Source organism: Neofelis nebulosa, chromosome 2 (genome assembly GCF_028018385.1).
Source record: "Neofelis nebulosa isolate mNeoNeb1 chromosome 2, mNeoNeb1.pri, whole genome shotgun sequence".
NCBI lineage: Eukaryota > Metazoa > Chordata > Mammalia > Carnivora > Felidae > Neofelis > Neofelis nebulosa.
Genome location: NC_080783.1, coordinates 92,057,016 through 92,070,564, shown reverse-complemented (window position 1 = coordinate 92,070,564; position 13,549 = coordinate 92,057,016). Strand labels below are relative to the sequence as shown.

The following is a 13,549-nucleotide window of genomic DNA, read 5'->3' as shown; positions in this document are numbered from 1 at the left end:
TAGATAGGTCTTATTTTTTATCTATTCTGACCTCCTATGTCTTTTGATTGGAGCTTTTAGTCCATTTACATTCAGAGTAATTACTGATGGATATATATTTACAGCCATATTATTACTTGTTTTGCTATTGTTTCTGGAGATTTTCTATGATCCTTTCTTGTCTTTGTCACTTTTGGCCTCTCCTTTGCACTCAAAGTATATCCTTTAATATTTCTTGCAAAAACTGGTTTAGTAGTCACAAACTCCTTTAGTTTTTGCTTGTCCGTGAAACTCTTTCTCTTTCCTTCTATTCTGAATTGTATCCTGCTGGATGGAGTATTCTTGGGTGCAGATTTTTCCCACTCAGCACTTTGAATATGTCGTGCCACTGTCTTCTGGCCTGCCACGTTTCTGCTGAGAAATCTCTAACTACCATTATGGGTCTTACCTTGTAAGTAAAGATGTCTTCTGTCTTGCTGTTTCTAAGATTTTTTCTTTATCACTATACTGTGCAACTTAATTACAGTGTGTCTTGGTGTGGGCCTGCTTTTGCTGATTTTGATGGGAGCTCTCTGCCTTCTAGATCTGTATGTCTCTTTCCTTCCCCCAGATTAGGGAAGTTTTCGGCTGTTACTTCCTCAAATTTTCTGACACCTTTTACTCTGTCATCTTCTAGGATTCCCATGATACAAATATTACATTTCATGGAGTCACTGAGTTTTCTAACTCGATTCTCAGGTTGCATAATTCTTTTTCTTTTGTTCAGTTTTCATTATTTTCTATTTTGTCTTCTAGGTCACTAATTCGTTTCTCTGCTTCTTCCAGTTTGCTGTTCATTGTATCAAGCCTGTTTCTAATCTCATTTATTGTATTCTTCATCTCTGATTGATTCTTTTTTAACTCTTTTATCTCTGTGGTAAGAGTCTCACTAACTTTTTCCATTCTTTTCTCAAGCCCAGTGGGTATCTTATGTTCATTACTTTAATTCTCCATCAGGCATGTTACTTATATCTGTTTCACTTAGACCCCTGGCTGTGACTTCATCTTGTTCTTGAATAATTTCCTTGTCTTCTCATTTTGTCTATGTCTGCCTGCTTCTGTGTGTTATAAAGACCATTTATGTCTCCTGTTTCTGAAAGTAATGGCCTAAGTCATGTTCCCAGGGCCTGATGCTTCAGAGAGTTCTTAAGATATGTGCTGTGTGGGGGCGCCTGGGTGGCGCAGTCGGTTAAGCGTCCGACTTCAGCCAGGTCACGATCTCGCGGTCCATGAGTTCGAGCCCCGCGTCAGGCTCTGGGCTGATGGCTCGGAGCCTGGAGCCTGTTTCCGATTCTGTGTCTCCCTCTCTCTCTGCACCTCCCCCGTTCATGCTCTGTCTCTCTCTGTCCCAAAAATAAAAAACGTTGAAAAAAAAAAAAAAAAAAAGATATGTGCTGTGTGAGCTCTCCTATTGTGTTTTGTTTGCTCTGTCCTTCAGGCTGATTGTCTCCAGATGCTCTCCTTGCCTGCTGTAGGCAGTGTTTGGTACCTGGCCTCATTGTGGAAAGTTTTACCTAGATGTTCTCTGATCTGCTTGTGAAATGAGACCTGATACAACTTTATCCAGAACTGAGGCCCTGCAGAACTCATGGTTAGATATAGTATGGGCAGGGCGTTGTTCAGGTCTCTCTGTGCTGGGACTGAGGGAAGCTTGACGGAGAAGGGCAGTTCTGCCTGAACACAAGGGAGTGGGGCTTGGTGTAAGCAAGTTCAGCAGCCAGTGCCATCCTGTGCTGTTTCCTGCATGTGGCTCTGTGTTTATGCTGAGGGGTTGGGGAAGTAACTGGTGCTGGCCAGCTCCTTTGTTCTGGGAGAAGTGTCTCCATGAATGCTGCCTCTCAAGAATGTCCTCCTAGAGGAGCAAATAATCTCCCCCTGTTTGTCCCAGATTTTCTTCAGATTGCTGTTTCATTCTGTCTGTTCCTGGCTTGTTTGTCTGCTTTCCTTCCAGGAGCAGAGCAAGCCCACTTACTGACCTTTAAATCTCTAGGCTTTAATCTCCACGGGTTGCAAGAACTCATGAAATTCAGCTTCTCTCATTTTGCAAACCAATATTTTTGGGGAAACATTCTCCTTTATATCCCCCTGTATGCTCCTTTCTCTCTGGCCCTTCTCCATGACCATGGCTCCTCCCCTCCACACCACCCATGATACATTTCTCCCCTAAACCACGTCTCCCCACTTCCTACCTTCTTCAACATCGCCTCTTCTCTCCCTTTAGTTGTTAGTTTTGTCCATCTTCTGGTTTATGTCTGGCGTATTTTGTATGATTTGATACTTATCTAGTTGTGTTCATGGGACAAGAGGAGCCTAGGGTCTACTTACTCTGCCACTTTCTTCTTGAGCTGGAATCTATTATTTCTCTCTTTCTTTTTTAAATATTTATTTATTTAGAGAGAGTGTGAGTGGGGGAGAAGGAGAGAGAAAATCCTAAGCAGGTTCCATGTGTTAGCGCAGAGCCCAATTGGGGCTTGATCATGAACTGTGAGATCATGACCTGAGCCGAAATCAAGAGTTAGACGCTTAACCCAGCTGAGCCACCCAGGCAGCTCTGGAATCTATTATTTCTTACAACTGCACATGAATCTATAACTGTCTTAATAAAAATTTAAATTAAAAAAATGACATTTGTAGTAGTATCAAAAATATTAAACATACAGGCATAAATCTGAGAAGATCTTCAAGACTATACCAATAATTACAATATATTGATAAGTGAAATTCAGGTACTACTTAAATAAATGGAAAGGGAAATTTTGTTCATGGATTAGAACTCCCAATATTGTTAAAATTTCAGTTCTTAAAATTCATTAGTAGAACCAACATGTCAAAAAACCTTTTTTGTGTGGGGTTTTTTGACAAATGAATTTTAAATTTATGTGCAAGTGGGAGGACCTAGAGAAGTCTGATAACTTTGAGAAAAGAAGGTCAAAATAGAGGACTAACACTGCATGATGACAAGACTTATTATAAAGCTTCAGAATTTAAGACCATGTTGTATTGGTGACAAGATAGACAACTTATTTGAAAAGAATGGAGAGTATAGAAATAGGCTCTCACATATCTGGATATCTAATTTTTTTTTTAACGTTTTATTTATTTTTGAGACAGAGAGAGAGCATGAATGGGGGAGGGGCAGAGAGAGAGGGAGACACAGAATCGGAAGCAGGCTCCAGGCTCTGAGCCATCAGCCCAGAGCCCCACGCAGGGCTCGAACTCATGGACCACGAGATCGTGACCTGAGCCGAAGTCGGACGCCCAACCGACTGAGCCACCCAGGCGCCCCTGGATATCTAATTTTTGATGAAAGTGCAAAGGCGATTCAGTGAAGAAGGGATAGTCTTTTCAGCAAGTGGTGCTGGAACAGTTGGATACCTATATTCCTGAAAAAAATGAACTTTTTATGTGAACTTCATGCCAAGTACAAAAAGTCATGCAAAATTTATTTTAAACCTAAAATCTAAAACTTCTAAGAGAAAACATAGGAGAAAGTCTTTGTAATCTTGTGTTAGGCAAAGAATTCTTAGCTATAAAACCAAAAAACAATACATAAAAGAAAAATAGACAAATTAGACTTAAATAAAATTTTAAAACTTCCTCAGAAAACACAGAATAAAAAAGACTAGCCAGAAACTAGGAGAAAATTCTTTGCAAAGCATATATCTGATGAGCACCTTATATTCAGAATATATCTGCTAACAGACTTTTGTATATAAACTATATAAAGAACTCTCAAAACTCAACTATAAGAAAACAATGTTATTTCTAAAAATAGAGAAAATATTTGAACAAACACTTCCTGAACTAATGTCAGTTAACGACATCAAAAGATGCTCATCACCATTAGTTACTAGGGGAATGTAAATTAAAACCATGAGATACTTCTACAAATGTATTGTAATAGATAAAATTACAAAGACCATACTAAGTACAGTCAAGGATGTGGAAGAATAAGGACTCTCATACACTGCTGATGGAAATATAAAATGATAACAACCATTTTGGAAGATTGGCAGCTTCTTAAAAAGTTTTACACTTGGGACTCCTGGGTAACTCAGTCAGTTAAGCATCCGACTTCGGCTCAGGTCATGATCTCATGGTTCATGAGTTCAAGCCCCTCATCAGACTATCTGCTGTCAGCTCAGAGCCTGCTTCTGATCCTCTGTCCTTCCCTTCTCCCTCAAATATTAAAAAAGAAAAAATGTTTTACACTTGCCTTCTGATTCAGTGAGTCTCCTTTAAGAGAAAAGAAAGCATATTCCCATACAGTAACTTATATGAATGTTTATAGTCGCTTTATTTGTAATAGCTAAAAACTAGAAACACCAATTGTTTATCAAAAGAGGATTGCAGAAACAAATTGTGGTATGTCTGTACACAATGGAATATTATTCAGCAATAAAAAGCATTGAACTGCTGATAAAATGGTAGTGACATGTATGAATCTCGAAATAATTATGCTGAGAAGCCAGTCACAAATTATATGATTCCATTTATAGAAGATACCAGAAAATTTAAACTACAACAGTAGAAAGCATATCAGAGGTGTGGCCTGAGGTGGGTGAAAAGGAAGGATTATAAAGGGGTAGGAGGAAACTTTTGGGGATGATGATTATGTTCAGTGTCAGGATTTAATGATGGTCATATGACTGTATAAACTTTATTTGCAGTTTATTGTATATCAATTGTAAATTTTCAGTAAAGCTGCTAAAGTCGTAATAACTAAAGAAGTGGTTATCAAAATGATTTTTTGGCCTTTTATAATTCATTCTTCAAGATTGAGCAGTGGCAACAGAAAGTGTACTGGCTGGTACACTCTGGTGTTTAAAATAGAGAAGAGAAATTCACTCATTAAGAGTTTGAGCAAGAAGGGTTTTTGTTTTTTTGGTTGTTTTGTTTTGTTTTGTTTTGTTTTTAAAGAAGAAAACTCTGTTTTTAAAATTGACAGTACATATTTTGCACAAATTGAAATTTCCTAAAGAAAATTGGTCTTTCTCTTGAATTCATTGATTTGTATCTTCTTAATATTAGGTTAAAATAACTTTAGGACTTTTTTTTACCCTCAGTTCAAAGTATAATGTGCTTTAAATTTATTTTCTAAGTTATAAATACCAAGTATTTAAAACTTGGTAGTTTGAGTAAATGTTTAATTGCTGTGTTTTCCTTTTGGATAGTATGCACTGGAACGGCTGAAGGTCATGTGTGAAGAAGCTTTGTGTAGTAACCTCTCGGTAGAAAATGTTGCTGATACCCTTGTCCTTGCAGATTTGCACAGTGCAGAACAGTTGAAAGCACAAGCCATAGACTTTATTAATAGGTAAGCTATGCCTGTATTTCAGTGGGCATGACACCTTCAACATTTTTTCACTGGACTTTTTTTTAAGTGTGTTTAAATCTTTAATGCAGGTGCAGTGTACTTCGACAACTTGGGTGTAAAGATGGGAAAAACTGGAACAGCAAGTAAGATGACATCAGTTTCTGACTTAAAGTTGATCTGCATACATGAAATTAAGTGTTTGCATAGCCTTTTGCTCATCTACAATAAGTATGAATCCAGATATTAGTTGTATGAAGCAAACTGCCAGTTATTTTAAAACCTAATAATATGATTTGGTGGATTCTTGAGGCTATGCTCCCTTGTAGATCAGCTTCTAATGTGAACTGGGATAGACAGTTTAATTTTTTAAGCACATATGCTCACAGTATATAGCTGAGCCCATGTATTTCAGTGGCTACTAGATTTTTTCCCTGTCCCTTCAGAAAACATTTCTAAAGATGTTGGGAAATACTTATTTTTTCCTATGAGCAATGTACCCCATTTGCCTAGACAGTCTTTATATTTGACTGCTCACCCACTGCTTCTTAGGTTAGCCAAGTACCTTGCATCATATAGTATTTTAGGCTAGCTGCTTCATATTCCCTACTGGTAGCAGTTTGTTCTTTCCTTTCCCTGTTGAAACTGTGTGGTAGTTGTTACATTTTTCTAAGACAACCTTCTGAATATGAACTATTAGAACTTATTATTTCCTTTTTTGTTTTCTTCTATTTTTAGAGTGATTTTCTACTTTTTGTAATTTTTCAAAATCAGAAAAGGTGAAGAGTTGATAGTTTGAGGAATTTTCACCTGCTTTTGATTAGTTTTTATCAATAAACCCTTAAATTCCATACTTTATCAAAAGTAGATTTAAGTGAAAAAAGACAGTGTTAGAGACAATAAAATGAATGTTGACCTGATTACTTCCCATTCTTTTAAACTGTATTATGTTGTTAACTCTGAATTCCTATCAGTTTGTGAATTCTGTTTTCACAAAGTAAAAATTAGTAACTACGTTTAAGTCATTGGTGGTATATTGGTTAGTATTTGATGATACGTTATTGTCATGGTATATGATCACAGAAAAATCTATTTAAATTTAAAATATATTAGCATTCAGTGATAATTTTTTTATCTCTTAGCCACATTCAAGCTCTAGTTTTATTTTGTTAAGAAAACATTTTACATTGTGTAGCTTTTTCAGTGTCAAAAAATACTAGCTTATTTTATATCCCCTGGAGTAGCTGTTGTATGTACAAACTTTCAATAGATCTTTTTGAATTAAATAAATGAAAATGCCAGGTATATTAAGAGGTATTTATGTGACTCCAAACAGTTAGTTAAAATGATAAACATAATTACATACAGGTAATATGATGTCAGGCAAATTTTTAAAAAGTTGTTTTATTCAGCTACTGTTTATTTCACAAACATTTACCTAGCATCTGTGTCTCAAGTACTGTGCTAGGGTGCTGCATATAAAAATAGGGAAAAATCCTTTTCTTGAGAAATGTGTCTAATGAAATAAATACATGTATATATTATTTCATAATGTGGTAAGTAACATGATAAAGGAAGACATGTGCAGGGCACTTGACAAAGGCTGGATGGTTTAGGAATGGCTTCCTGCAGATGACATCTGAGTCTTTAAACACAAATAGGAGTTAGTGAAACTAAGAAGGAAATAACAAGCATTATAAACAGAAGGGATCACTTGATCCAAAGTATAGAAGCATGAAGCAGTAGGTGATCCATTCATTTGACATATGTTTATATTTATTATCAAGTAAATACCTCAGGCAGTGTGCTTAGTACAAAAAAATATAGTGATGAACATGACAAATGTTTCCCCTACCTTTATGGAGTGTTTAGTTTAGCAAGAAACAAATAGGAATTAAACAAGTAATTGAAATAAAGCATAACAATAGATAATGTATATCCCAAGCATACAGCAAAAGAACCTTACCTAAAATAGGAGTGAAAGAAAGCCTTTTTGAGGAATTATTGTATAAATAAACACCTGGAGTATTAGTAGGAGTTACCATGGTAAAGAAGAGGGAAGAAGCATGAAAGTTTATCCCAAAAAAAGGGAATCAGGTGTGCAAAGTTTTGGTGATAAAGAAAGAACAATATAGAGTCAGAGAGAGGTTATGAGAAGAAGCTGGAGAAAGCAGACAAAGGTCAGATCCTAGAAGGCCATGTAAATAACATTGGGACTTTTAGACATTCAAAGAGAAATGGGTATCCAATAAAAGGTTTTAACCTAGTATAGGGCATGATCAGAGTTTCATTTTTAGCAATCTCTCTGCATACAAGGTAGAGAATATATTGTGGGGAGCTTGAGGCGGTGGTTGTGGTGACAGTTGAGCAAGGTTAAATATAGGAGACACATTGGAAAGTTGCTGGAGTAGTGCAGGCAAGAGATGAGAGTTGAAATTAGAATTGATTGGTGACAGTTGGGGCTAGAGAGAAATGAAAGGATAAAACATTTTGAAAGGACAGTCTATAATATTTGGATATTATTTGGATGGTGGATGGATATAAGGGAGAAAAGAGACCAGGATAACTAGATTAGGTATTTACTCTGCATGCTCAGTAGACCATGTTGTACATTCAGTATACAATGAGCAGTTACCTGAGCATGTAAGGAGAGATACAAAGGTAGAGAGAGGAAGTGGGAAAAATTGTTTCTTTTTCTAAAGAACTTGGATACAGGCATTAGGAAACAATAAGGTGTAACATAGTCATATTTGTGTTACTAAGGCGGTTCACGGAAGCCAGTTTGAGAGGAGCAAGATAGGAAACTAGAAGACAACTTAGGAGACTGTTGTGATAATCCAAACGTGAGATGATGTGAACCTTGACTGGGAATTCAAAATATCTTTGGAAATTAAAATAGGGCTTTGATGATTGATTGGAAAGGATGGAGCCTAAGATGACTCCCAGGTTTTTGATGTTACCACTGGGTGATGGTGGAAGCATTAGCTGATTAGAAATGAGGGAAGAAGAATTTGCAGCTTGGATAGAGACGTGTTGAGTTCTTTCCTGGCTATCCTGAATTTTTAGGGCTTGAGGCTGTCCAAACAAAGAGAACAAGGGGTTGGGACTGTACCTTGTGGGGAGGGCTAGATTTGCAAATCAGTAGTTTACCATCATTGAGTATGATAGTTAAAATTGTAAAGAGTGGATACAATAGGATGAATGATGAAGTTAAGAGAGAAGAGTGAGGGCAAAAGTTGGAACTCTAGAGAAAACCTATGTGTAACAACAGCCAGGGAAAAGAGCTCTTAAAAAGCTGGTACAGAAATGGTAACAATGGAAGTTGGGACTATGGAGAAAAGTGTCACATACTTCCAGAGTATAGAACTTCCAGAAGAATTTAAGTTTCAATTGCAACAGAAAATACCAGTAACATAAAGATGGTATTTTAATGAATTCACATGGCTTGACGATACAGAGAGGCAAAAGTGTTTGAAACATTTTGAAATGTGTGATTTTTTTCTAAAACTAACAATGCAACAATGCATTTTGAAAAGTACTCTTTAATAAACATCACTTAATTTTATTTTTCAGCCAAGCAGCAGACATAATGGAAACATCAGGGTGGAAGTCCATGATTCAGTCTCACCCTCATTTAGTAGCAGAAGCCTTCCGAGCACTAGCATCTGCACAATGTCCACAGTTTGGCATTCCACGCAAACGGCTAAAACAGTCCTGAAATCTTCCATGAACTTTAGAAAAATGGAATTGACTTTTACTCCTCCAGGTCCAGAAGGATTCTAATAACAAACCATAAGCAAGAGTTGTTTCTGTTGTCTTGTCCACGAACAGAAGCTGAAAAAGCATATTGCTTGCATTTCAGGTGGATAATTTATGGTTTATTCTTCAGCTTTAAATTAGACTGATTATACTCTAATTCACTTCAAGGCCTTAAATTATCTTCAATGACTTCTCTTGTTCATATAATACTTTAATTTTTTTATTGTGCCTTGTCATTTTGACTAAGGCTATGCAGGATTGCACTAGCTCCATAATGCAGTAATATTGATAACTGAAGATATTAAGTTTCAAAAGGATCTTCCATTAGTTTGAGAAAAGCAAAATGAATTTTATAGGGTTTGTCCTATGCTATCTCAAAGTTTAAAACTAGGTTCTTCTTAAAAGCACTCGTATTGGAGATTACTGGTAATGTCTCCAGTCTAAGTCCTATACATATAGGAGAACCTGCTTACCTTCAAAGTAAGTTACGGCAATACACTGCTTCAATTCTAATTTATTTTTCATTTCAGGGGGCAAATATGCAATGAGTTGGCCCAAATTTTTAGTAAAATTTGGATGTTTTTCTGTGTGTTGACTGTCCAGCCGACTAAGAGAAGCATAACAAACCTTTGCTTGTGTTTCTTTGTGGGTTTGTTCAAGTTTACAATGACTGATAACTGATTGAGGTTAAGATTTCAATAAAAAGAAAGCATGTTTTGTGCTGAATTAATTTTTTTTTAATTTGTAGTGACCTACATTTATATGAAGAATTCTGTCCATGTTGAAAGTAAGGATGACCAAATGTAAATTTAATGAGTGGGCCAATTAAGAAAGATATATATGCACTTTTCATGTGTAACTTTTGTATGCTAAATGGTACATATATTTTTTGTTTGTTTTTGAGGGTATTAATAAGGTATAATTAATTGTGTCTTAACTTTTGCAAGAATTTTTTAAGACTGAGGGAGGCAACTGGGATGTTTGTGATAATAGATAAGAAAGGTATTCTTGATTATAGTTAAATTGGTTTGAATTTCAGATATTTATTATTGAATTTACTCTGTCTTATCCCACTTTGGAGAAGGCAATTGAACAATAAAATTCTGGACACTCTACTCTCCTTCTAAAAATAGTGAATTGGTATTTGCAGACTAAAGGAGAGAACCCTTAGAAATATGTTAGGCCACACTCTGAACCTTTTCCCCCCTAGCTTTCTCCTTTCTGTTTCAGTTACTGTACTAACATTGTGGATGATACTGAAATTCTGCATAATGTGAACAGGATAAACTATTTATAAACTGCTTTTCATGGGCCAGTTCTTTATTATAAATGAATTTAGCTTTAAACACATACACATGTTCAGTGTTTGATAGCTCTGTTCACAGTGAAGGTCTGTCCTGGTGCATTGTCCCGGAGAAGTAGGAGCAGTGGCAAGTCACTGCATCTGATTTCATGGAATAATGACAATATGCTTCTTAGGCAAGATTTATACTTGACCACAAGGGGAAAAGTGTGTCACTGGAAAAAAATGCATATACCTATATATTCACATACATACTTTATTCTCCAGATTAAAATTTGTATAATTTGTTTATTTAGTTTTTGAATTTAGAACAAAAGGAAAAAAAAGGAGCCTGAGGTTTTAAAATAGATTTTATTTTTGTTATCTCTTTGTTACATATTCACTGAAGCAGTCAGAGTATATCAAGAGTGATTCATATTTACATTGAACAATCACTATCAGATAAGCATTTGTTAACCACAGCAAACTAGTTTGAAAAGATCGTATTTTCAGATATCTTCATTTCTTTCTATGTAGTTTAATTGGAATCTTGTTAAATTTGAAATTGGAAGAATCCCTTGAGATAGAAGGATTCTTACATGTGATTGAACTTCATCCTATGTAAGAATACTATAGGAAACAGAAACTCACTTCCTTAACCAAATTGAGTCCATTAAATTTACAGTGTACAATTTAAAAAGTACATACGCACATACATATACACGTTAAGATTTTTAATATTTTGCCAGGGTCTTACAACAAAACAAAATTCCTCAGGCTATAGAATTTTGTTGTCATGTGTCAAAAAATATATATATATTGGTGTATCCATTTATATCAAATGCACGTAGGCACATTGTGAATTAATTCACTGCTTGCATCTACGTTTCTAACCATAGTGACTTCAGTAATAACACCCATATAATGAACATTTCGGCTTGCTTTTACCTACTTAATTTAGTGTTTATTGCAAATCCTAAGGGTTTTATTATAAAGGGTTTTTTTCGTTTTTTGTTTGTAGTTTGGTAGTACATTTTGTACCAAAAACGTCAAACACTGTGCTGTGAGAATATCCATGTCTCTAGAAATGTCCACGTTTCAGATAATATAATGCCTACCATTATACTAACAGAATCGTATCATAGTTGATTTATTTTTTTATTTATTATGGGTTGGGGTTTTTTGGGGTTTTTTGTTTTTTTGGGTTTTTTTTTGGTTTTTTGTTTCTGGTTCTTGTTTTTTGTTGGTTTTTTTTTTTGGTATTGTGGGTTCTTGAGGCAATGAAAAAAAAACTTAATGTATTCTGACAAAAGTGCTCTAATAGCCTTTTTATTTTCTCGTTTTGAAACTACACACTACTGTGTTCAGTAGGCACAGACTGTCCTGAGCAGGTTTGCCTTTTATCAGCCTGCTCTTGTTTTCCTTTTGTCACCTAAACAGAACTTTTCCTTAAAAAAGAAGTGACTGGTTTTAAATGTTATATGTTATCACAGTAACCATTAGCAAACTGTTCTTCAGCTTGAGATACAGAAACACTATATTTGTGCCTTTTTTGTTTTTAAATTTTAACGTATATTGGTATTTAGAGCACAAATATGAAGGTGCCATAATGTTATGGCTTGCCATTGTTACCTCCTTGAATACTCGTGTCATTGTCTTGAAATAGTAATTGGAGAACCATGCATGTATTATGTCATTTGGGCGTGTGTGTGCGTGTGTTTGTGTGTGTGTGTACATGTACTTGTATTTGCTTAGACTTGTGTGTGGTATGTTCAGAAGAGTGAATTTCTGAAAATAGGACTCAGTTAAATGTTGAAAATTCAGGTTAGTTGAAATATTTCATTAAATGTGCTTTATTTGGGGCGACAGTTGATGGACAAGAAATTATAATTTTCAAAAATGTGACCTTTACTGCATGATGAAATATGAAAACAGTGCCTTTTTAGGACATCAGTTTTAAAGTTCAGTTTTAAAATATTCGCAAAGAACTCTTAAAAAGTAACCATGAGCATTATTAGCTTATTTTTAAACTAGACCTAAGTTAGAATTTAAATTGCCAAAAATGTTATACTAATTTATTTATCCATTTAAATTTTGTGCATAAATTTAAAACCCAAGTAAAATTTTTATTAAAATATGGGTCATATATGCTACCCAATGTTACTAAATTAGAACACTAGAGACTTCAGTAAGTTGTTTTGTTAAAATCCACCTCAACAAAGCTTTCCTCATAACCATGTATATATGAAAAGGTGAATTATTCTGACTTGGACCTTCATGCTCTTTGATGGATAAAATTCAGTGTATTCTTGCAAAATAATGTGGGTGGTTGGGTGTCTTCAGATTATAAAGACAGCACTTTCAGCATATAGAAGAGTATTGTGCAAACCTCTTTTATACAGATTATGAGCTCTACTTTATTTAAGTGTTCATGGAATGATGTCAATTTTAGGTCCAGGTGAACAAATATTGAGTGCCTAACATATGCAAGACTTCCTCTTCACTAGGAATGAAATCACCACACCGTGTCTTCTGTTTGCAGTATGTGGACTTTATGTTTGAAAAGGAATTCTTATATTTAAATATTTTTCTGTTAGAGTTTATTGTTGTATACTGTAACCCAGCTAATTTCACATCCAGTTTTTTAGAATGAAGATATAACTTAAGTGAGTCCCATTTTTGAAAATAAAATTATGCTAAAATTATTTAAAAATTAATTCTGGGGGAAATTGATTTTCAAGATTCAAATGTGTAAAGACTTATATTGAACTTTTCAGCCTCATTTTTAATCAGCTGATGTTAATGATAAGATACATACTTTTTGTATCTTGTTGCTGAAAATATTTTTTGCATTTCAGCACGTTGAGTTAAAATAAAGTTGTTACTACTTATTCAGAATTAATTGGTTTATTTTGTGTTTATTTCAATATATGAACTTTTCTTTTTCAGATTGCTATGATGCTTTGCAAAAGGGCCATGTGTTTGATATGGTAACTTTAAATTATGCATACTAATTGTCTTTCCTCCATAGGAAAGCTAGTATTTTTTGGAACCTACTAAAGACTTATTCCTTAACTGTGAGATACTATACCTATATATGCTTTGACGTACGTATTGCCATCAATATTGAAAGACTTTATGTCATATAACTTTAATGTCGTAAGTAAAGATCCCCT

At 35.0% G+C, this 13,549-nt stretch overlaps 1 protein-coding gene across 5 annotated transcripts in view; it reads left to right on the top strand.

Moving 5' to 3' along the window:
- Positions 1 to 13,271, top strand: part of SPOPL (speckle type BTB/POZ protein like) — a 79,546-nt gene extending 66,275 nt beyond the window's left edge. For 4 of the 5 annotated variants that reach the window (XM_058715419.1, XM_058715421.1, XM_058715416.1 and 1 more), the window contains 3 exons: positions 5,193 to 5,335; positions 5,425 to 5,478; positions 8,906 to 13,271. In XM_058715419.1, the coding sequence (XP_058571402.1) occupies positions 5,193 to 5,335; positions 5,425 to 5,478; positions 8,906 to 9,050 (342 nt within the window). In that variant the 3' untranslated portion in view covers positions 9,051 to 13,271. The remainder of the gene's footprint in view (positions 1 to 5,192; positions 5,336 to 5,424; positions 5,479 to 8,905) is intronic. The other variant, XM_058715420.1, reaches the window with a different exon arrangement.
- The last annotated feature ends 278 nt before the right edge of the window (positions 13,272 to 13,549 follow it).